The 26,173-nt window shown below is 38.0% G+C and overlaps 1 protein-coding gene across 2 annotated transcripts in view; it reads left to right on the plus strand.

The window, feature by feature from the left end:
• Window positions 1-22,371, plus strand: part of LOC131068690 (tRNA (guanine(37)-N1)-methyltransferase 1) — a 177,564-nt gene extending 155,193 nt beyond the window's left edge. For both annotated transcript variants that reach the window (XM_058003932.2, XM_058003934.2), the window contains 2 exons: window positions 21,727-21,839; window positions 22,000-22,371. In XM_058003932.2, the coding sequence (XP_057859915.2) occupies window positions 21,727-21,839; window positions 22,000-22,128 (242 nt within the window). In that variant the 3' untranslated portion in view covers window positions 22,129-22,371. The remainder of the gene's footprint in view (window positions 1-21,726; window positions 21,840-21,999) is intronic.
• The last annotated feature ends 3,802 nt before the right edge of the window (window positions 22,372-26,173 follow it).

The raw sequence follows: 26,173 nt of genomic DNA on the forward strand, positions 1-26,173 counted from the left end.
GGTTTCTTTGAAAGTCTTCCTTAGGGCATGGTTTTGCTCTTGTTGCTAATTGTGTCTTGCTTGGTGAGTGAGTATCATTCTTGAAGGTCTGAGCTAGGTCAAGTTGGTGAGTGATGAAGTCTGGAATGTCATCCTGATCTTCAAATACCCTGAAATTTGACTAAATCTGGAATGTCCTGATCCTGAAATTAGGCTGTCTGGAATGTCCTTATCCTGAAATTTGACTAAGTTTGGAAAACTGAAGAATCCTCCAAAAACTAGATTTTGCAATATAACTCCTGGAGGTCCGAAACCACTCTCAAACATCCTGACAGTATATATGGAATATAACTTAAAGTATAAGAAAGAAGAAAGATATAAGGAAATGTCACTCACTTATACTTAAATGTTATATTCCATAAACTGATCCTTCGGCGAGATCTTCAGTAGTCGGGAACTTTGTTTAAGAGAGGATAAGGTACTTTTAGGTATTTTATTCCGTGTTTGGTCGTGTACAAAAGACACATCAACAGAATTGGCGCTAGAAGGAGGGCTGATCATTGGCAAGCTGCGATCAGTGGAACTTATCAAGTCATATTTAGAAAAGATATCCAGAGCTTTTTACCCTCCTCCCGCGCTCAACAGAATTGGCGCTAGAGGGAGGTCATGATCGCAATGAATGCCTAAACAGCTAGATTTCAGATTATATCAATTCATGTTTACAGGAGTAATCTTAAAGACTTTTTTTACCCTCCACGCTTGACAAAATTGAAGCAGAAGAAAGGTGAGCGAATATGAACTCTTGAATCCAAGGAAGATCATTGGAAAGCCTTTTCTCAAACACTCGACGGAAGTGATACAAAGAAGGAAGGTGATTGTTGGGTCGTCAGTTGGACTTGCGAAAACAAGGAAGCAAGCTGGAACCAGTTGAACGTTCAAGTTGAATCTGAGATATTCAAGATTTCTCTTATTCCAGAAAATCCAAAAAAAAAGTGAAAAAAAAAAAATCAAAAAAAAAAATCAAAAAGATTTCTCATGAAGCAACAACAGTTTCACGATGAGCAAAAAGTTGATTTTCCTGAACTTTGGTGGAGATTAGATACACAGCTTTATCCATACAGATTGTGTGAGTTTGCAATACCAGGGCAGTGTCGAGTCCATGAGACAGAGGAGCATGATGAAATGCATTGCTTGAAGTACTTATCAAGGATGGAATCGGCAACGCAGGGAAAAATCTTCTTTTGGGATGTCCCCAAGCTAGAAACAAAAGAAGGCAGCTTCAGTGTCCCAGAGAGCAAGGATCCTCTTCTAAGCTTCTTGTGGATGATCGAGAGTCAACTCATTTTGAATGGTGAAATGCGTTTAGAGAACACATTATTGCCATTGTGGTGTAGAATTCACAACTCACCTCACTCTGAATTTACTTGCTCAGTATGTGAAATGGCCATCAATCAAGTCAGAAATCAGTTTGGGATGCCAATTTTGTCCGAGGAAGAGTGCATCATGAACAGATCTTGGGGTGCACATCTCGCAGCTGAATTTAGGAGGACCTATGAACAAGACATCGTTCTAGCATCTGATTGTGAGAAGGACCAGTTGCAGGTTGACAATACAAATACACCTGATGATCAATGTATAGATAGCTTGCCATGCCTTGCACCTGAAAAAGGAATAACATGAAACAAAAGTTGAGGAATCAGTTGAGAATACTCAAGCAGTGATAAAGGAAGATCCAGGAGTTGAGCAAGCAATTAAAGGAGAAGATGACTCATTCCTTGAAGAATTTTCGTTTATGCTACAAAAGGGGATCCTTGAGATTGAATTGCAGGAGGTTTCAAATAGCATTCTTAAAGAGGACAATCAAGTTGACATATTGAATGAAGAATTATAGATCATCATAAGTGAGCCTAAGTATGAAGAACAAGGGGCGCTTAAAGATTTCCTCACTCATGATATTTGAGGAGGCACTGAAAGGTCTTGGGGAAGAAGTAAAAATGGAATCACGGTCAAAATTTTCTCAAGACAATCAAGTTACTGTGAGTGATATGATCCGTCATCAGCTCCGACCTCCCGAGACTATGCTTGAAGAAGAAATGCCACCAGAAATTATATTTGATCAACTAGAGGAGATCTTTGAAAATCAATCCCTCAAGGAGACTCTCATTTTTGAGGATATGCTCACAAAATTTCATGAAGATGCCTGGTCTATGCAAGATATCTCAGTGAAAACAAAGAATCTTGAGCTATTCAAAGGGGCGCTGAGCTTGTTTCAAGAGGACTTTCCAAATCAAGGTCAACATATTGCGAATGCTCGTGGAATGATTCATCATCAATGGCGACCTCCTGAAGCAACCGATGACCTCGCTTTCAACAATACAATCCCATCTGAGCCTGAAATATGCCAAGTTGTCTCTTTCCTTAATCCTAGCCTCGAAAGTTATTATGATTTTGATTATGGGGATTTTGGGGAAACAACTTGCATCTGGATTGATCATGGCCCTAATGAATTACCCCAGTTGATCATTTTGAGTGAAAATTTGCCTGAGTATGAGAGATACATGGTGAGAGTTTGCCTTTCTGTATTTAAGGATGAATTTGCCCGACTGAGAACCATCACGTTTGCCATGCTCCTGTTGCACAACCTGAGAAATCATGTGAAGTCATGTACATATTTGGCTTCTGTGAGTCATGTTGAGTCTAGGAGTCTTGTATATAGGTTTAGAGTAGGTTTTCCTTTTGTGTGTCTTAGCTTAGAGGTCTTTTGAGCCTTGTTCTTATTTTGCCTTGAGTCATTTGACTCATGATCTAGTGTGGCTCAGATAGTTTAGTTGTTTGCTTTCTTTAGATAGTTTTCTTGTCGTTTGTTTTAGTTTAGTTTGCTTTGAGTCAGTTCGTTGGCTTTGTTTGCCTTGGGTCAGTCCGTCGGTCGTTTGCTTTAGTTTAGGTGTCTTGAGTGGGAGCCTCCATTTGTGAGAAAGGCGTCGATGTTGTTGCTCACACACAGGCAATATCCTGGATCTTATGTTAGACTCATTTCTTAGATATCTATTCATGAAGCGCTCAGAATCCGAGGTTGTTCCTCTCCAGCTTTATCATCTGATTAGGACCTGTATTTGACTTGGAAGGGAATCATTTTCTGTATCTTGATGCTGACATCTGTTGATTACTACATCTTCACACATTAATAGACTCCGAGTCATTATGGTTTTCAGGCAAAGCTGTGATTGGTGAAAAATCTAAAATCTGACTTTAGCGCCACCGCAATCCTCAAACCCTAGTAAGCTTCACTGCTTACGAGCCAAAGGAATTGATGGAATGAAAAAGCAATATCAAAAAAAAAAAAATGAGAAAATGAAAGAAAAATCAAGAAAAAATGAAATGAAATGAAATACCAAAATTGGCTAACGGGAATATACGGATAACTCCATCGGGGCTATGGACGCCCGGCTGGCAATGGAGCACTGTTCGTGAGCTTGCGGCGATAACCTCGTCGGGACTATAGATGTCTGACTGGCAGTGAGGCTCTATCCAGGATGCTTTTGAGGTTCAGATAAACTACGTAGCCGATCACAGGGGAGCCCGAAGGTCATAATTGTCTTGTCGAGAGGAATGAATACACTTGCACACACATGTGTAATCAAAGACTAAGCATTTTGATCTGGTTAGGGATTCTTCTTCTTCTTTGAGTATACTTTCTAGTCATCTGATAAGTTGGGTTGAATCTTCTGGAGCTTCTAAGTGTCAATTGAGTCTTTATCTCTGAAATGTTCAGGAACATTTATTCAAGGTGGCGCTAGATGTTGTGATGTATTCACACATCGCCCCATTGCAAATGGGGACCCCTACTTTTTTCGCTTTGTGGGGTTTTGCTTTCTAGGTTTTAGAGTTTTGTCTGTTAGCCTTTGCTTTTCGAGTGTCGCTAGGGGGATCACTAGGATGGCAGGCTTTGCTTGAGCCAAGGTGAGTCTTTAGGGCCCCAGAATTAGGGTTTCTTTGAAAGTCTTCCTTAGGGCATGGTTTTGCTCTTGTTGCTAATTGTGTATTGCTTGGTGAGTGAGTATCATTCTTGAAGGTCCGAGCTAGGTCAAGTTGGTGAGTGATGAAGTCTGGAATGTCATCCTGATCTTCAAATACCCTAAAATTTGGCTAAGTCTGGAATGTCCTGATCCTAAAATTAGGCTGTGTCTGGAATGTCCTGATCCTGAAATTTGACTGTGTCTGGAAAACTGAAGAATCCTCCAAAAACTAGATTTTGCAATATAACTCCTGGAGGTCCGAAACCACTCTCAAACATCCTGACAGTATATATGGAATATAACTTAAAGTATAAGTGCACTTATACTTAAATGTTATATTCCATAAACTGATCCTTCGGCGAGATCTTCAGCAGTCGGGAACTTTGTTCAAGAGAGGATAAGGTACCTTTAGGTATTTTATTCTGTGTTTGGTCGTGTACAAAAGACACATCAACAGGTTCTAGAGTTCCGGAGAAGAAAAGTGAGAGAACACAAAGAGATGGAACTTCGGAACCTCGGGGTTTCGGAGTCCCGGGGAAGGAAAACAGGAGAAGGCAAAGGGAAAGAACCTCGGAACCTCGGGGTTCCGGGGTTCCGGGGAAGGAAGAAAAGGCCAAGGGAGGAACTTCCTCCGGACAAGGCAACACTTTACACTTCATGATTCTTCTGCTTTCTCCTTGATCAACTAGGATAGTGTTGGTCCATGGATCGTATATCTGATCGGTTCTTACTGATGGACCAAGGGTGTCATAAAATGACAACAATAACCATTAACAACAGACATTCAAACATCAAACTCTAAAGAAGACAAATAACTTTCCATTATGATACCCCAGAAAACATAGTTGGTACCATGTGTTCTATATCCAAGATCTACTTAGACTGATTAAATCTTTCCAAGCACTAGGCTTTGATACCAATTGTAGAACACAATTCTACTATTGAGAGGGAGGTGATGGGGAGGGGGGAGGGCGTGGGGAAAGGGGGTGAATCAGTAGTAGACAAAATTTTAGGTCCTTAACCAATTAAGCCTTTTGATGAACTTATTAATCACTTTAAATTGAAATCTGAAATGAATGCAATTTAAAACTGAAATCTGAAGGCAATACACCACACAACAAAGCCAATGCACAAAAAGATGCGTGGAAAACTCAGAGTGGGAAAAACCATGGTGAGAAAAGCTGCTAGGATCTACTGTCCTAATCCAGCCTCACGGAAATTAACATGTATAGGACTTGAGGGCACCAACCTACACCAATTCTCTTTTTAAGAGCACCAACCTACACCAATTGTCTTTTTAAGAGCACCAACTGTTACAAATCCACTTTTCTCAATCTGAGCACCAACTTAGTGTCTTTGTTTCACCAACCATAAAGGAATTACAAGAAATTGTCTTATTTCTTTCTTACTTGAAAACTGAAGTATGACAAGTTACAATATTAGATGTCTATAAACAAGTTATTGTTTAGGTTTTGATATCTGATTTTCAACTTGTCAACATTGATAACCTGCAAACATGTTTTTAAAACTGAAAGCAAATATCATTGATTTGTAACCCTGGTCATAGCTTGGAACAATCCATTAATCTGAAAAACAAACTGTTAAAAATCTGATCACTGGTATCTCGAATTCTGTTTACAACTTAGAAGAATTCACTACAGAAAATATGCCATGCTGTTATAACTGAAGTTGATTATGCTTGAAACATAATAATAAGAACCTGATTCATCACAGTTTGGTACTCTCATGGGTAGAGATCTGCCATTCAAAGTTTACTTTTATCAACTGTGCAATGCTCACAACATGGGATTTGTCTCTTCTACAGAACTCTCTTCATCGAAATCAATTTGAAAACATGATCTGTCTGTTTTAATATACTTCACTTAAGAGACCAGAAATCTTTTCAAAACAATCCTCCCTTTACATCGAATTCTAACCTTCTATTAATAAAATGTCTCCATCAAATGAACAGCTAGTGAATAGTTAAAAAAACCATCCAAATTGGTTGTAACTGACAACCATTCATAAACTAAATTTCCTTCCTTACATTAGAAAAGAGATGTGCTTGATTTCATTTATGGTAATGAAGAAGTCTCAATTTTCAATATGAATATGGGAGATTCTTTTCAGTGACACCCAGGTGGCAAAGGTTAGTTGTAACTAAGTTACAACTCATCATTCTGTTATGTTTAGTTATAACCAAACTCCAAATACATAACCATCGAATGCAAAGTGTTTTGTCCTTTGAATTTTTGTGACTTAAAATAACATTGCCATCTAAACGATACAATATTGCTGCTGTGATACAACCCAGATTTATGATTGAATACTCCAAATACAATGTAGATTGTGACTAATTTATGCTCAACATGCACAGGTTCAGGTAAATCTGTAATTGTTTATTTGTTCTGTACGCCAATCATAAGTTGATTTAATCATTTTATATTGACATCAATGACAAATTATCTAAGCTGCTTAGGTGTCCCCATGTTGATGCTGAAAATGAAATTTTTGATCACAATGACTACAAACTGATAGCATCACTGTGAAATATAGGAAAACTTATGCACTTTAAAAAAAAATTGCACTTGAGAAGTTGTCCATATTGGCTAGAACGAGGCCCTAAAAGTTGTAAAAATAGGGATTTCACAATTTTCTGAAAAGTCTGTGTACGAAAATCAGAAAACACCTCTGCCATTGCGGAGAGTGCAAAATTCTATCCCAAATTATAAAAATTGGCTGAGAAAAGGAGTCTAGATGACTGAGATATTGTTTTTTGAAAATTGCTTGCGTAATTATGACACCTATATCATTGCGACACCTCAAAACTTCAAACCTTCATAGATTTGGCATCTAGTGTCCGATTTGGATGAACAAAAACTAATCTTGATTTTCTCAACCCTTCTAAATCTAATGGTGACCTCTGATTTCACCCAACAAGCTCTTACTATCTTGTGCATTACAAAGGCACAAAAACAAAACCCCAAACTGCATCAAAGATATCTCAAAAAGACTAACCAATGGCATTCTAAAAGCTCTGATACCATGTAAGATGTGGCTATGAAGGTAGCCACCCAAGATCTAGAGGCTTAATAGAAAGCATGATAACAAAAGGGAAATTATATGACAAGAATAAACTGTATTCTTATTAATAATGGAAATAGAATCAATCAACTGGATTGAATTAGAATGGATTGGATTGGAATGAATTGTACATAGGAGACCCCTTGGTTATATAGGCAAAGGTGAGAACATAAGAGTGCATAAGATTATGAAAAGTGTTGTAATCTTATGACATAAGACAAAAAGTGAGAACCTATCATTCCACCTTAAGTGGAAAGGTGAAAGTGTAATAACACCACTGAAGGTGGATCACCCACCTAAGGTGGAAAAGTGAAACCACGAAAGGTGGATGTGATAATGTGATAAAACCACTAAAGGTGGAGACACCTCATAAAGTGGAATGTAATAACATGGTAACACCACCTCAAGTGGAGATGATCCTAAAAGCTCCCTATTTACACAAACACCCCCCTTTAAGTGCAATATGGGGAGAATGTACACAAAAACTAACCATGCAAGATTGGTCACGGCTATTAGGGCATGTTAGGCACCCATGTACAAATGCAACACAATCTCTCACAAACAAAGAGAAGGAGAAAACCCAGTGGGACAAAACTCGTCCCCAAGAAAAAGATGAAAATAGAAAATACTCTCAAAGAAGAATGAGAAGGACAAAATGAAAGATCCCCAACCCAATTTTAATCGAATTTGGTCCAATCTTTGAGGTTATTTGCTATTGTTTGTTTGCTGATCAAGTCTTTGGCCAACGTATGATGAAAGGGGTTTGACTGGTTTTCTTGTTTTTGTTTGGTTTTTCGAGTGTTTTTGAAAGATTCTTGAATGCTAAATGAAGCTAACTGCTGATACAAACTAAAATAATGCATAACACATGAAGAAGATAAATAAGATAACTTTCTTTCACTTAAAAAGACTGATGTACATACCATTAACTAAACATATAGGTTTGATACAAATTTCCAGCAGATGGAATATAAAATCAGCTCCAATATTAGCTACAAACCCCAAATACAACCTGGGGTTTGATGCCCTTCTTTCCAAAATGGAGCGGCTGACTGAAAATAAGCCGGAAATGAGTGGTATTGACCTCTAGAAGGTCTGTCCTACAATTAATTGAAGAAAATCTACCCTCAAATTGATAAATCTGCACTCAACACCCCAATTAAGGCTGCCATTCGCACACTGAAGTTGGATATTGATGAAACATGTCACTAGGAGAGATGGGTTTTCGTCCAAATCTCCAAATTCTCCCAAAAGTATGTGTTCTTGGAAGCTCCAAGCTGCTCAAACCCTCGAGCTTGCTGCTGTTCTAAAACTTGAAGACATGAGAATGAATCCAAATGATAGACAAAATGCCTTTTTATCCTCTCCAAGAAAGTTTGATCTATTTTGGGGTTACTATTTGGCCTAAAAATCATAAAATAACATTGAGGGTCTAATTCCTCATTGTGAACTTGACCCTCTTTTAAAAACAACTTAAGCTACTAGGATGGGGGTGGGGGAGGGGGACTTTTCACTATTTCTCGTGTTTCTTTGTTACTATTGACTTTTTACTATTCCCTTAAGGTCAACTTCAATATTTCAATTTTAATCATGGATTTAACCCCAGAACTCCAATCTGAAAAGCCCGTAAAGCTCCCTACTGAGCTCCACAACCCCGGTTGGGTCCCCAAACCACACTGCTGACCTACAGGACCCTAGTAGTAGGCCAACCTTCGCTGAAGTCTGAGATGCCTAAGGAAGGGACATTACACAAAAATCCCATGAGGAAAAATTCACCCCCATATTAGAGAAGAAGAGAGGTGATGTAGCCCCCCGTAAATGTAGAATGTGCACCAATGGTAGATGCTCCGAGCTGGATGTAGAAGATGGTCCATAATTGTTGAACAACGTTCCTCCCCTTAGGAAGAAATAAAACCAAAGGTGTATGTATAGAGTCTTCCCATTCTTGAAAAGAATATGTAGGAATAAAACTCAAAATGGAGTCTTTGAAAGTTTCTCAAGTGTCCCCATGTCTAGGATGAAAGTTTCTCAAGTGTCCCTGTAATATCCCTTGCCAAATCTGATTGAAAATTTCTGATTTAAATGCTCAAGGAATATTGTCAAACAATTGACTGACAATCTGTTGTTCTAGTTTTCAGACTGAGAATTCTGCGTGTCATTAATTTTGAGACAGCTGTTATGCTGTTGCATGTTATTGACACTGGCTGTCTTTTATGATATTTAACTTCAGACTTATATTATGAATGCAACTCCCAAAGAAGATTGATGCAGGGAACCAACTAAGGAACCTTTTGGTGATGTTTAAGCAATAGTTTTAGGATTTTCAGATGCAATTTCATGAATTAGGTGCAAGAAAAGGAGCGTCTACAGCAGACTGGAATTTAAACAAACAATTGGCATGCATACACAAGACATCATGCAAGATAGCATGCAACCTTGTCTCTCCTTATAATTGAAGCAATAACTGATTACAACATGACTTCCAATGGTCAAGGCTTTTCTTTTCCAATGACTAGTTTCAGAATTTTCAGAGTACAAAGACAGCCATGACTTCATACATAAACAACATTAAATCTCATTGAAATAAGGGCCAAATGGAACCTGATTGAAGCGCCTAGCTCATAAGAAGAAGAAGTAAGCAATAACCCCAAATCTGAAATGAAATACTGTAGCCGTAATACTGTTCACGACTACTGTAGCAGTGACTACTGTAGCAGGTCACAAAATAAATAATGACAATGCATTGGCAATGTTTCCTCCAATATGGTCTTTCAACTTCCAGATGAAATTCATTAATCAGCTCAACATTCCATGGGTTCTTCTTCAATTTGTGCATAAATAGTGACCCTGAATGAAGTCACTCCCAATGGCAAATATCAGTGATTATTTCAGCACCTCAGATGCCCTAACTTCGAAGAATTTACGCTCTCCAAAGTGCAAAGGTTGAAACCCTGGTTTCTTCCTCTCTCAAACTTCTCCCATTTCAAAAAACAAAATTCATCAATAATCAGCTCTTCCTTCAATTAAACCTTTTATATCCTCTCATAGAGCTCGATTTCTCTCTTATTAGGCATTTATGATTATTAAATGACATTTAATATTAAATGTGCACAAGTCATTTAATAATCACTTTGATATAAGAGCCTAATAAAATAATATAAATGGCCCCCTCATTAATGAAGTCATGACCCATAATAATAAAGTCACTTATAACTTATTATTAACTTTTAATTATTAAATTATAATATAAAGTCATTTAATCATTAACAGCTTCATTAATATTTAATACCTCGCCAAGCCATCAGAAATGGAGGTCACCATTGCAATTCACCAAATGACTAACTACCCAACTGTAAATAGTAAGAGGGTCCATCTCGCAGATATCTGACTTACTAAAAAATAGTATGTGTAGCAAAAAGAGTCCAAATGAAGCCGAACGAAAGCCAAACCTACAAAACTCTGACCACTGGAGAAGCTGCATCCCTCGAAGGACCCTCTATTCAATCTTATTAGCCTACGAGGGTCAGTAATAGGCTAATCCCATTGAATATCTGATGTCAACAAAAAGGGGACATTGCAGTCCCCATGTCTAGGATGAAAGTGAAATTTCTAATCACAATGACTACAAATTGATAGCACCACTGTGAAATATAGGAAAAATTATGCACTTGAAAAGGAGTCAATATGAGCTTGAATGAGGCCCTAAAAGTTCCAAAAATAGGGATTTCACAATTTTTTGAAAATTCTGTGTATGAAAATAAAAAAAGACCTGCACCATTGCGAAGAGAACGAAATTCTACTCCAAATCAAAAAAATATTGCTCAAAAAAACGTGTCTTGATGATTGCGATTTCGTTGTTTGAAAATTGCTTGCGTAATTATGATGCCTGTATCGCCACAACACCTCCATACTTCAAACCTTAATAGACTTAGCATCTAATGTCCGATTTGGACAAGGAAATCTTGACTTTCTCAACCCTTCTAAATCCAGTGGCGACCTCTGATTTAACCCAGCAAGCTCTGATTGTTACTTGCAATACGAAGGCACAAAAACAAAACCCCAAAATGCACCAAAAATCTCTCAAAAAGACTAACCAATGGCACTCTAAATGCTCTAATACCATGTAAGATTTGGCTATGAAGGTAGCCACCCAAGATCTAGAGGCCTAATGGAAATCACAATAACAAGAGAGAAATAACATGCCAATAGTAAATTGTATTCCTATCAATACTGCAAATAGAATCAATCAACTGGATTGAATTAGAATGGATTGGATTGGAATGAATTGTACATAGGAGACCCCTTGGTTATATAGGCCATAGTGAGATCATAGGAGTGCATGACATTGTTACAAGTGTTGTAATCTTATGGCATGAGACAAAAAGTGATAACCTATCATCTCACCTAAAGTGGAAAAGTGATATTGTAATAACACCACTAAAATGTGGAAAAGTGAAACCACGAAAGGTGGATGTGATAAAACCACTAAAGGTGGAGACACTAGATAAAGTGGAATGTGATAACATGATAACACCACCTAAAGTGTCGATGCTCCTAAAAGCTCCTATGTGGTCCCTAAGTAAGCTTAAGTGACGTGTAATTAGGAGCTAGGTGAGGAAAAACCAAGGTACAACACCTTAATTACACCAACACGCCCCTTCAAGTGGCAATTTGGGGAGAATATACACAAAAACTAACAATGCAGGATTGGTCCTAACTTTTAATCCATGTACAAATGCAACGCAATCTCTCACAAATGGAGAAAAGGAGAAAACCCAGTGGGACAAAATTCCTCTCCAAAAGAGATATGAAATTACAAAATACTCTCAAAGAAGAATAAGGAGGACAAAAACCCCATATGAGGAAAAATTGCCCCCAACATGAGAGAAGAAGAGAGGCAGTGTAGCCCCTCCTCATTATAGAATGTGCACCAAGGGTTGATTCTACAAGTTGGATGTAGAAGATGGTCCACTTGTGTAATTAGGACCTAGGTGAGGAAAAACCAAGGTACAAGACCTTAATTACACCAACAGTCTCAATAATAAAATAGAGTTGGTAGAGTCCAACTACCAACAACTACTCAACAACAATTATTAAATGCAAGGTAAAAATTAGTAAATAATATTCACCTAAATATCTAATTATTAAATGTTGGCTGCCTAATTAAACTTAAGCATAGGTAAATGGTAAAACACACATTTACTCCTTCACAAAGGAATCATCAATAACCAATTCAATTCCCAAAATTAAATTTTCAGCTTCTACGAACTTGAAATTTCTGGGTTCAACAATCAAGATTGTCAGCAAACCATACACTCATTTTCTTCATTGTCTGAGAAAATGCCTCCCCAAGGCAGCATACTGATGGTTTCATTCAATGCTTTGTCACAGATAAGTTCTTTGCATCACTAAGTATAAACAAATATGTTTAAGCGCCAGAGAAGATAAGAAGAATGCCTTAAATGTGTATAAATTGTATTATTGATGCATCAGTTAAATAGAGCAGTCTAAATTCAATGTCGAAGACAATAAGGTGATATTCTATATCTCAATACACTAATATATTGGTGGTATAAAATCCCATTAGTTCAAGCTTAACTTAATATTGAATAATAGCATGCATGCCAACTATGGAACACAAGAGTATTTCTATAGATAGAGGTCAACAAAACCACAAAAATCCCTTGGCTTTCTGCAAACTCTCTTATGATTAAGTGAAGATGCCATCATCTTATAATGGCCCTCTCTAAATCAGATAATATGGTGTTTTCAATTGTGATCTCCTGTTGTGACCATTTCACACATCGCCCCATCGCAAATGGGGACCCCCTCTTTTTGCTTGTTTTTTTTTTTTTTTGCTCGTTTTCGCTTTTGTTTTAGGGTTTTGTTAGTTAGTCGTCTGGATTTAGGGCCAAGCCTTAGGGTTTTAAATTTTGCCTTTTCAAGCTAGAATCCAGTCATTTTTTTTGAGAGCTTTTGAGCTTCTTTTCTAGAATGCAAATTTTGAATGCAATGAATTCGCCAAAATGGTCTAATTTTCAATTGGAATGTTCATGCAGAGCTTAAACTTGTCTAAATAATGACCGTCAATATGAATTTTTGTCTGATTGAATATTTTGACCAAATTTTGACTTTTTTGAAGTTTGATCCTGGGCATTGGAATTGATTTGTTTTCGCCTCGTGAAGTGTTAAAATGTGAAAAATCTTGTTATTTTGGCCTGTAGGAGCAAAATCGCTCCTGTCCCTCAGTAAAGGACGAGAGCTCAATTTCAAATATCTCATCACCCTTGCAGAGTCCCGACAAATTTTACGTTTGAAGTGATAGAGAATGACAAGATCTTTCCATTGAATATGAATTGAAGATTTTCATGAGCACAGAAAGGCCTCCAGGAAGAAAATCGCTCCTGTCCCTCAGTGAAGGACCGGAGCTACAATTCAAATTTCGCCCTGTCCTTGCAAGATTTTGAGAACTTAATGATTTGAGGACGTCCGAAGGAAGATACTTTGCCAGATGAATATAATTTGGGATGCAAAAAACGAAGGAAAATGACCTATATTGACTAAATCGCTCCTGTCCCTCTCCAAGGGACCAGGGCGAGGTACCTTGTAGCTCTCGTCCCTCTCCTAGGGACCAGAGCGATTTCCTCCATTTTGCAAAATCCAGACAAGGGTCAAGGCAAGTTTACATTCAAAAACGAAGGAGAACATGAGATGAGCACATTGAATATGAATTGAAGATTTTTGGGACGTCCATACCAGCATTAAATGCCTAGTTCGCTCCTATCCCTCAGGGAGGGACCAGAGCGATTTTTGATATAAGTGCTTTTCTTGCAAAGTTACAAACAATGTAAAGGCATGGGCGGATAGAGTAAAGAAGGACGAATCCGTTGAATATAAACTTAGAGCATGGCAAAGTGAGATGAAAGCCACAAGGGAAGGATCGCTCCTGTCCCTCTCCAAGGGACCAGAGCGATGCAATGGTGATGATACGTTCCTCCAAAGTTCAAGGTCGTCCCTCCAAGGTTCAAGGCCGATCCAAGTCGGGACGAAGGGTGGTGAGGACATTTCAAGGCATTTCCATCAAGCGCAACGTTGCAAAGGTCATCACATGGAAGGATTTGCACTCTAAAGACCTAGATCGCTCCTGTCCCTCTCCAAGGGACCAGAGCGATATCTACATAATGGCGTAAATTTCAAAAGGCAAACAAGTTTCAAGTTACCAAAAGGGTCGAAAGGACATCATTCCACGCAATGAAGATAATTGCAAGTTGGTACAAACAAGAACGAGCATGTTATGATGAACTTCGCTCCTGTCCCTCAGGAAGGGACTAGAGCGATATTGATATATTAGATTAATCCATGCAAGATTTACGTAAAGACAAAGATACACAAGGTTACATATGCTCCAGGACATCGTTTGAAGACAATTTGCAAGAGTTTTAAACGTCCAAACATTGCTAATCAAGGTAAAAGTCTCCCATCGCTCCTGTCCTTTGGACAAGGACCAAGGCGATCCTATCAAAACACTCACGTTCCTTCAAAGATCAAGGCGAAATGAGGATAGGAAATGCGAAGGACATCGTCGGGGAGACATTGCAAAAGAGATCGAAGTTTAAAAGTCGCCAAGGTCAAGGAGAAATAATGGATCGCTCCTGTCCCTCTCCAAGGGACAAGGGCGATGGTCCCTTTAATGCATCCAAACACATAATGAAAGCCAATGGAAATAAGCGCAAAGGACTCGAGCAATGATATTTCGAAGGTCAACAATGCAAGGTGAACATGAAGACATGGAGATCGCTCCTGTCCCTCTCCAAGGGACAAGGACGATGTTAGACAAAACACATGATATTTTTGAAAATCACGTTAAGACAAGGACGCACAGGGTTTTAAATGACATTCAAAAGATGATGCAAGGAAAGGATCGTACCAAAATGAAGAATTTCAAGCAAAAACGTGGAGATCGCTCCTGTCCCTCTCCAAGGGACCAGGGCGATAATGGTCATGGGATGCACTTGCTCGCACAAGGAAGAAATTCAAGTTTGAAGGACCACCAGATGATCGATTTGGGACGTGGAAATGAAGGGGTTGAATGTTGAAAACGCAAGAATCATGCCAAAAATCATGGATCGCTCCTGTCCCTCTTCAAGGGACCAGAGCGATGAGGTACGTCCCTTTATTTTCATATTTTGGCGCCAAATTAAAACAATTCGAATTTTCTTTAAATGTTAAATCAATTTAAAAAATTGAAAATCCATTTTTTATTGGCATTTAATGTGGCATTAAACACTTATTAATTATTTTTGCCTTTATTTAAAATCGAAATTCTCAATTAAAAAACGCAAGGCATTAATAGTTAATTATTTAATTAATAAAAAAAAATCGATTTGAGCGCTCATATATGGAGGTCGGCCTTGTTATGTCATTGCAAATCATTTAAAAAATGGTTTTATTTTTATTAAGTCGGCCTAAGGGGTAAAGGATGCAAGCGCTATATAAGGGGGGTAGAATTATCATTTTCTACATCATTATTTTACCTTCCTTCATGCGAGTTGACAAGAGGCGAATATAGTGCGAGTTTCATTTATCCAAGGTGGCGAAGACATTCCAAAGGTGGTGCGAATTGCATTGAAGACTAAGGGTGGCGCACTTAGACATTCCAAGGGTGGTGCGACTTCAAACCAAAGATGGCGTAGACATTCCCAAGGTGGTGTGAGGCATGCGAAGTGTGTTTGAAGAGGTGCGAATTGCATTGAAGATCAAAGGTGGTGCGAATTCGAAGACCACGCCTAAGGCGAATTTGCTAAGGACTTGGAGATTTATTTATGCGAACTTGAAGATCCATTTGAGACCACGTCCAAGGCGATAAGTAAAGATCACATTCTATCCAGAGGTGGCGAAGTCAATTTTGAGGAGATCATATTGAAGACTATCTTTATACCTCAATTTTGCCTAGGCAAATTTTGTTTTTGCATTCTAGAGTTAGCTCTCTATCGAGGTATGGCGATTTAATTATTATTGTTTTATTCATTCATCGTCATATTTCAAATTTTGAAATTTTGAATCTTGAATTTCTTTTGGCTCAGTCGTTGTATTTTAGGAAATGATAACTCTAGAGACTTATCATAAGATTTCCTAAAATTTATCTCTTTTATCTACGTTATTTATTGCAGAAATCTATTTCTCATAATGAAATGTTGTGTAGGTATGGCGACCCCAAAGGCGGGAGCATCCACCAGTCGCTCGGCTCTCATGAAAGAAGATCAGAAGACTGAAGAAGTGGAGACCAAGATCGTGTCCAAGTGGAGCAACATTGGAGATACAAACTTGGGGAACTTTAGCACGAAGAAGTTCCGAGAGGTCCCTTACATCGGCAAGCCATCACCTGTCGCCCGGAGAATAATAGAAAGTGGCATCATTAAGGCGGCCGGTTTTCCTCCAGCCATTCAGTGTCACGAGTTGATGATCGAGTGTGCCCGTCATTACAATCCACAGTCCAGGACAATTGTGTCCAATGAGGGAAACATTTTGGCGTACCTTTCAGAGGAGGCCATAAGTGAAGCCTTCCATCTTCCAGAGCACAGGGACATGATATACAAGAGCATTGAAGGAGCCAGATCAGTGTACGATGATGATCCAGATGCTTGTCTAAGCATAATCAACAAGAACTGGCTACTCAAGAGTCGTCCCCGTCTGAGCAAAGTACCGAACACACCACACCGGATCGATTTCCAAGAGGAGTATAGAGATTTGATTACCATGCTCAACAGAGTTACAGGAGCACCTCATGCCTTCTATTTTGAGAAATGGATGTTTTACTTCATCCAGGTGATTGTTCAAGGAAAGGGTACAATACATTGGGCTAGGATAATTAGCCATTGCTTAGACGTACAGTTGAGAAGACTCAGGGCTACTAAGTCCTTCCACATGAGTTCATACGTCATCTATGCCTTAATTAGGAGCGTTGAGTACGCAGGACTACCTCACAGAGGAGTGATTGGAAGAGGACCCGGCGAGGTCAGAGTTTGTGAATCCTATACCTACTTGCATCATCCACCAGGGAAGAACTACAAGTTAATCAATGATACTTTCACGATGAACATCACCAGGACGTTGCAAGGAGGGATTCACAACAGATTATCTCAGGATGCCCAGGAGTTAATCAAGAGGTACGGTGCTTGGTTCATTCAGTTTCCCAAGTTCACTTACATTAGAGTGTATGGATGTCCTTTACCTCCATACATGTTGCCGAGATACCCGACAGACAGGATTGTGTTACTTGAAGTAACAAGGCAGTTGGCAGCATATGTGAAGGCATTCAGACACAGACATCAGAATGGAGTTCAGGTACCTATTATTTTGGGTAATTCAGTTGAGGTATGTCCCAATGTCTCAGCCATGGATGACGCAGAGAGGGAGTTAGCCTTGTATCCTTTTTCATCTTTTGCTTGGAGGAATAGTTTTGATCCACATGGACATTTAGAGGAGACAGTCGGTAGAAGATTTAGACATGAGTACCAGATTGAAGATTTTATGATGAATCTCCTAGATGATCTCGAAGTGAAACGAAAGATACATTCTAGATTGCCTTTGGATTTCATCAGGAAGTGTAAGATTTACAGAGTGGCCGACCAAGCTCAGGACAACGGCAGGCACATCCAATCTTCATATGATAGAGAAAGCAAAACAATAAGTTTGAATTGGAATGAGCCCGAGGCCGTGGATTTAGATGATTTGATGGCACCAGTCTTGTCTTGTACTCGCAGATGGGTAGACGTTCAACATCAGAAGTTGAGAGAACAAGGCATAGCCATGTCTTTTACTTTGGAAGAAAAGCCAGCCGAAGGTGGAGCCAGTGTTAGTGAAGGCAATCCTAATCCTAGGAATTCAGGTGAAGGTAACCTTCGATGTGCCAGTGAGGGCAATCTCCATTCGAGAGGTTCAAAGAGAAAGGAAAGATCAGAAAAGAAAGAGCCTTCCAAGAAAAAGCAAGGTGCCAACAAAGATCAAACACCAGGTACTTCTTCCAGGCCAGAGGATAGAACGATTCGAGTGGAAGAATCCATGGAATCAATGGTACAGAATGATAGACAGGAAGAGGAACAGGCACAGCATGTTTCATCCGATGGATCTCTCCAAGACTATGATTTAGATAATGATAACGAAATAACATCTCCTCCCAGACAAGAAGAAGTAGTACACAAAGAAATTCAAGTTCAAGAGACAAGATCAAATATCCCAGATTGGTTGAAGGAAAGATTGACTAAGGTGATCGTAATTGAGGACGAGGACAGTGCAATTGATTTAGAGAGCCTCGTTGGACGTTCACATATGACAACAGAGAAGAAGAAGGCTACAAAGATGTCCAAGATGATTCGAGATGAGACTGGATCTAGAAAACTGCAGATAGCTACACCGGCAGCAGACAAATATGAGGATGAGATCCTAGCAGAGGACTATCATATACAGACTATTGAATTAGGACCGTCCACAGCAGAGCAGACTTTAGATGATGCCACCGACACATTTGAGGCATTGAAGGATAAGTTTAGAGAAGAAGTAGAAAAGAATAGAAAGCTTGAGAAAGAGGTCGGTGCATGGAGGACATATTTCAGTCACATCAATGAACCTTTGGGACGTCAGGATCCAGTTAGATCACCATTGCAGGCATTGCCCCTTCAATCAATCAATGAAGCAGAAAGATTCAGGAATATGGTCCAGCGTACATGTAATTGGATGGATAGATCTCACACGGTGGCCATTGAGTTTGTTACAAGGATGTCGAAGATCACCCACCAAGCTATCCAAGTTCTTGAGATAATCCACAGATTGATGGCAACAGTAGCTGCATTTGCCCATACCAAGGACGTTGTCATTCCTGTCTTGAAAGTTATAAGACATACATCCAGAAGAATTTTAGCACAAGAGAAGATCTTAGAAGGTGATTCTCACAGTTTGTTTCAGTGGTCAACCTTACTCCATATAAAGAGTGTTCTCTTTGAGGACATCAGTGTTAGATGTGGTCAAGTTGAGGAGGTGATCAATCCGATCCAGGACAGAGTATTTGAGGTACTTCGTACCATTCTTGGCAGAAGGATCGAGGTCGAGACAGATGTGGATTTACAAGAATTTGAAGATAGAATCAAGATCATCTTTCGCAAGGACGCAGATGTTACAGATGAGCAGTATGATCAGATGTATGCCACCATGCTCCTAATTGATAGAATTAAGGAACTTGAACCCACTTGGGACACAGCTCTTCTAGATGCATTTGATCAGGTTATCCACTTAGAAGAGAGTATCAAGAATCTTCCCGAGATTCCAAGCACAGAAATCGAAGGAATCGTGACAAAATTCATTGCATATGCTAAGAAAGAGAATTGGAAAGGGAATAAGATTCTAGATGAAAGGTTGTTACAGATGACATGACATCTTATTTCTCATTGGTTGATACCTCCTAGATTTTTGTGCCAAATTTAATATTTGGCTATGTATTTAATATTGTTCAGTAAAAAGGAGGTCATTTGTAACAAACCCTAATTAGGGTTTAGGTGTCATGATCTTGTCCATTGATTTACTTTCAATCTGGACCTTTCATTGTAACTGGGGATGCTATTTATACCCCCATTTTCCATTTCATTTATAATAGAATAGTCAATAGAAAAATAGAGAATAGAGTTAAGAGTGAAATAGAGAGATTAGAGTTGTAAGCAATTTTTATTTTGTAGCAAGATTGAGCCTTGAAGAGAGAAGTTCAAGCAATTGTTGTATATGATGACTTGGAAATCAATAAAATATTGAAGTTATGGTGTTTTGTTGCAAATTTCTTAAGTTATCTTCATGGTTGTTGAATGTACTTGAATCCCGCTCAATCAAAGTAGTTGTTAATTTGAAAGACTAAGTGTGAGATTTGATATTTGGTAGGATTCGTAATCCAAACCACTAGCTTCTTGCTGATTGTAGGAACGCCTTGCGTGGTCGACTGGAAAACATTTTGAGTCCTTAACCTTCAAGCATTTTCGCATCTAGGATATGTACCTTCGTAGTAGTGTCCTTGGTCTTTGATGCATTGAATACCATTATTACCTTAGAAGATCGCACCAATTTCAATTAAGTTGTTATCTTATGGCAAAATTTAAGTTGGTTGAGTCTTGCCAAATCTCATTCATGCTAAGTCGTTCATAGGGTTAGGTTAGATTAGACCTCTTAAGCCCTATCTTTTTCTTCTTTTTTTTTTTTTTTTTTTGAAAGTTCCTTTTAAGATTAGTAAAATCTTCGAGCCTTTGGAATCCGTAAGACGCCTTGAAGGAAACAGCAAATCACATCATACCACTAAAAAAGCTTGTCCACACGTGGAGACCCCACTAAAAGAACCTTGGAGTCCATCTAACTGATCCTTTTTGCAGATCTTCAGCAGTTAGAGACTATTTTCTCAAGAGAGGATAAGATGCCTAATGGTATTTTATTCTGTGTATGATTGTGTACAAAATACACGTCAACATCTCCCCTTGACACCAATACCTCTTTGTTATTGCTTGCATAATGTTTTGGACGCTGAAAGACACTCCACAAGTAATAAAACCGTATTTTCTGAGGTAGAAGTGCCTCAGGTGCGTAACCAATAAATATGATAACAAATGATCCAATACGTGTTGACATAAAAAAGTATTGATAATTAACATGACTTTAACTTTAAATAATGTTGAAAGGTAATATAAATGTTACTTTGCATTATATTGAAAATGCATCAATTAGAATGAGTTCTCATTGTAGAATTTCACGCTAAAATTGACTAATTGTATGTAGTTGGTCCATTAATGGACAGCAGATCTTATGGATTTTTTCACCATTTGTTTTTCTAAAATCATTTGTTAATAGTTGGTTGAACTAACGTAGACAATTAGTATGCTTTGGGCATTGGTATATACTGGCTTCCACGTAACTGAAGAAAGGTTACTACATACGGTTGTGTTTCTTATGTTTATGAATAAAAGGAATAGTCTGTGTGTTTCACGCTTGACTGGTTAATGCATCGATGACATTAGGTGTCTACAAAATTATGGCTGTGTATGAGATAAAAAATTGGGAGTTGCTCACATGATCTCATGGTACCTGTTAGCTTATCACTATACTATGTCCAAATTTCAGCCGCAAGAAACATGTAAACATTTTCTGTAGTTAATTCTCATTCTCAATGTTGTGTCCATGGAAAGAAGACAAATGATCATAAAAAAATATAATCACCACAACTATTCATTTCTATATAGCTGAACATTTATAAAGAAATTAACAAGCACAAAATATGACAAATGCAAGTGTCAATTTAGCCAGGTCATTGTGCACAAACAATGAATCTTAAGGATTCTTTTAAATGCAGAAAATCCATGAACTTGTTTTCCAGAATTGCTTCCCCAATTGCAGAGACACTAGTTTTCTTGTAAATTTCTGACAGCAATCTTCTTATATTCAGATCCAAAATTAAAGCACTGAGATTACTTTGTGACTGATCTAACCAATGAACATTTCTCCAAAGCATAAGGGCAATTGGCAATCTGATTTGCAATTATAAACATTCTTGTCTTAGAATTCTAGATTTGCAGCTGTAGGCATTCATATCTGAAAATATTCAAAGAATATGTTGGCGTTTCAGGTGCATTCAGGGGTACATTTAAAGATGAACACAGGGATATGCACCTACCTTTGCCAACAATCCATGTCTATGGATTTTCTAAGGCTTCTAGTCCAGAGTCAGATTTTCTTGAGGTTGGTTATAGACAATCTATTTTTGACCAGAAGTCTTTTTATCATTTAGGATTTTTTACATGCTTAGTGATAAAATGTAGATGGGTACTTGACTTTATATGTAAATTATGAGATGGTGTTATGAAGCTTACTAGTGTGATTGGATTTTACCTTGATTTAGTGCGTAGAGATTGTGTTGGGTGAGAGTCTGGGTGCTGTGGATATACATCGTGTTCGCCTTGTTGCACCTGGTAAGTGGATGCTTTGTGCAACATTTCCTCTTCCAAGGAGTGTTGCATTTTCTAAATAGATCAAACCAGTTTTATTTGCACCTTCAAAAATGTCGGGGTTTCTAAATTGAAGTCATTAACCTTGTAAGAATTGTCATGTTAGTAATTCTTTGTAGTGTACAGGGCTGTTGAGGTTTCCTTAGAATGCAGTGTCAAACTATGCCTAGGCATAGCATGTATCAAGTTAGTCCTATTGTAATTTGTTTTGTAATTTATGGTATTTAACATCATTAATACCATGTTAATTAATTTTTTTTGTAGCATGTTCTAGGCTTCTAAAATTTCTAAGATGTATTTCCCTTGTAACAGGAATATAGCAGTTAGTAGGTTTAGTTTTACAGAATTAGTTCCACAACATTATCTTTATTTTGTTTTTGCATTCTTCAAATGCAGGAGCATATGTAAGTTAGTAGATCAATATCCATATTTTTATATCTCATCTGAAATCTTTATACCATTCAGGGTTTCAAGTAAAATTTGTTGTTATTTTGCTTAATTCATCAAAAGAAAAAGCCAAAGATGTCCACAGTCGAATTGGATTTCTTGCTATGAATAAATGGATGCCCCTATAGGTATGAGTGATAACTAGGTTGCTAGTAATTGAGTGTGTTGTCTATATTTGTAGCATTTTTGAGTTATTCTTCAAAACTTGAGTTATGTTTTTTTTTCACATTAATAATATTTATAATAGAGACTACAACAATATTGTACAAATGTTAGTCTATTGGACATGATTGTGTTTGGTAAAACATGCATGTTATCATAATGATGACCTAACATTGAATCTCTCTAAAAACTATTGGAAATCGAAGTTGCCAATCTTGATCCAAAAGTTAGGGTTTGATAAACCTCCAAAATCAATAAATGAAAAAAGAGAACAGTATCATATGAGAATTGGACGCATGTCTGTCATGTCCCCTAAATAAGTGATTATGAATATATGGAATATTAATTATTTTATATAAAGTTCCACTCACTTATATAAATAATTAATATTTATAAACCATACGTTGCAATTATATTAATAAGTCATATGTTGCAACCAGTTTAGCCGTAATTAATCTTAATGATTATGGGAATTCAACGAACTCTTGCAAAATAAAGAATGGGCTCACGATAGGAGAAGGGATGGGATTTGGATAAAAATCAAAAGCATAGAAGAATATTTGAATCTGCATGTATAACACTTAGAATCATAGTGCCTTTCGTCAGTCTTCAACTGACCTATTGGTTCCACGATTCAGAAAGAGAACCGATTTGTTAGCCGGAAGTGGACTTCGTCGGGGTTTCAGGTTGCCACGAGTGTGTTCGGTAGAGCAGAACCACCGGAAGTATGATTCGAAGACTCACATCTTATCGCAGTTGACGAGAGTCACAGAGGCAACGATGTGTATCACATCTTAACGCAGTTGACGGGAGTCACAGAGGCAACGACATGTATGAATAGTAGAATTGTGGACTATTTCCTATTGGAGTCTGCGTGAACCTAGGTGGCCATGGCGGGAGTGTTGACAAACAATAATCACCATAGAAGCCACTAATGTGACCATTGCGGGAAACAACCCAGCAGATTACCAGCAAAATCGAAATCGGGAAGTATCACAGAGAGTATTAGTCAATGCGGAAGAGACAACGTGATGGAATGCGGAGTACCAGTTCGTCCATACTTATAGAGATTGCATATTTTGATGAGTTGATGCGAAGATTAATCAACAAAAGGCCAACCAGGTGCATTAGATACAAACATTATTCCTGTTCTTGAAAATATAAATTGACTCTATATTTTACAGAGATTGTTCTAGTTTGTATATTTATCAGTGACTATTTAGATAGAACTAGAACCAATACAAGTAAGGAAGACACCTAACTAGGAGATGTTGTATTAGAGGATATTTCCACCATTGACTATAATATACAAACACCTTCTTCGTGCAATGTTCTGGTGACAAAATGGAATGGTATCAAATCTAAGTTAGGGAATTTTACAGTGGTATCAAAGCTTTAAATCCTGCCAACCTATAGGGTATGTTTAGAAAAAATTAATGCACAGCTGAGTCTGCACCTAGGAAATTATAATTTCCAAAGTACTAGGGCTCGTCAAAACAGATTTACAAACTCTCCTTTAGCGCAGAGTAGTATGTCCATTCTGTTTGAAATTGAGGATAGCCACACAAAAACTGACGAAGAAATTATCTTTGAAACCAACATGGGAGACCTAGATAACAATAGGGATCTGTTGGTTGCATTAATAAGAAGTCAACAAGATATGGAAGATAACGTTAACAAAATGACCAATTTGATGACCCAGTTCATGGCCAATAATATAAATCAGCACCAAAATAATGGAAGGCAGAATAATCAACAACAAAATAATGGGGGTAGAGATGAATAGTCAGTTAATCATCAGCCAGAAAGAACAGGAACAACTAGACCATTTATGCCTACATTTACTGTTGGAAACGAGCCACCTGAAAATGAACCAACAATAAGAGAGATACAGACAAAAATACATCAGGATTGGTTAGATTCCGGTGAAGAATTCTGATCAACAATGACATTTAGAGAATATTTAGATGTCAGAATGAAAGGTAGGCCATGAGGACAACGGGGAAATAACATTGAATTGCAAAGGAAAATTGGAAAAATGTCCATTCCTTATTTTGATGGAACAGGTAAAACAATTGCTCGGGCTTGGGTGCAAAAATTAGACACCTACTTCCAATTAAACCCTATGTTGGAAGAGGAGGCAATTAAATATGCTGCATTACACCTTGACGGTATAGCACATGAATGGTGGCATCATGGACAAATAACTTTGGGCCATAATTTGATAGGTACTTATGTTGAGTTTATTGAGAAACTTATTGATAGGTTTGATTCTAAGGATCTTGAACTACACCTTAAGGATCTGACTCAACTTAAGCAAACTGGAACTGTTGAACAATATATCTTTGAATTTGAAAAATTGGTAGTCTTAGTCACTGAAATTTTTGAAAGGCACAAGATTGTGATATTTATAGATGGATTGTCTGAATCCCCCAAAGGGTGGGTTAAATCCTTAAACCCCCTTACTTTACAAACAACTGTCAAAAGAGCAAGAGAATTAGAACCATCTTCAAAAGGAATTTTTTTTAACAAAGGACAACCTCCTAAACCGGAAAAGGACAAACAACCTTTCAACAAAGATAATTTCCCTAAAAACAGGTTAGATAAAGAAGAAAGAGAAGAGCTCAGAAGGAAAAAACTATGTTTCAGTTGTAGGGAAGCCCGACAGCCTGGACACAAATGTTTAGGGAAGGGGAAAATTCATTATATTGAGGTTATGTTTGACAGTGAGGATGAAGAGAATGTTGATCCTAACATAGAACGAACACATCAGAATACTGAGTCAGAAACATGTACTAAACAAGGAGAAGGAGTCATAGCATCCATAACATGAACCCCACATTATAAATTTTCAGGGTTAGAGGAGTTTTGAATGGACAGTGTGTAATTGTTATGCTTGATAGTGGTTCTACTCATAATTTTATAGATGCAACACTCGTAGAAAAATTTGGTTTGTAGAAAGAAAAACATGAGGGATTTGATGTTAGAGTAGCGGGTGGAACTAATTTGTCTAGCACACATAAAGTTACTAAATTGAATATCACTCTTGCCAATTACACTGTTACTAATGATTTCTATGCGATTGATCTGGTCGACACTAATGTTATTCTGGGCATACAGTGGATGGAAACACTAGATGAATATACACATAGCTTTAAAAGAATGGAATTCTCTTTTAAAATTGATGATAAGAAAGTAGTCCTTCGTGGTATGTCTAACAGTGGGCCTAGGATCGTCAGTGCGAAAAGAATGGAAGCTATTTTCAGACATGGAGATGTGGCATGGTCAACACAATGTTTAATCTCCAACAAGGTAACAGGTTTTGAATCTAAATCTTATCAAGCTGATTTGTTAACAGTATTAGATTCACATCATTTGGTTTTTAATGATATTCCTCCAGGAGTCCCACCTGATAGAGGTTTTGAACATACTACTGAATTAGAAGAAGGTGCTAAACCA

This window comes from Cryptomeria japonica, chromosome 6 (genome assembly GCF_030272615.1).
Source record: "Cryptomeria japonica chromosome 6, Sugi_1.0, whole genome shotgun sequence".
Classification (NCBI taxonomy): Eukaryota; Viridiplantae; Streptophyta; class Pinopsida; order Cupressales; family Cupressaceae; genus Cryptomeria; species Cryptomeria japonica.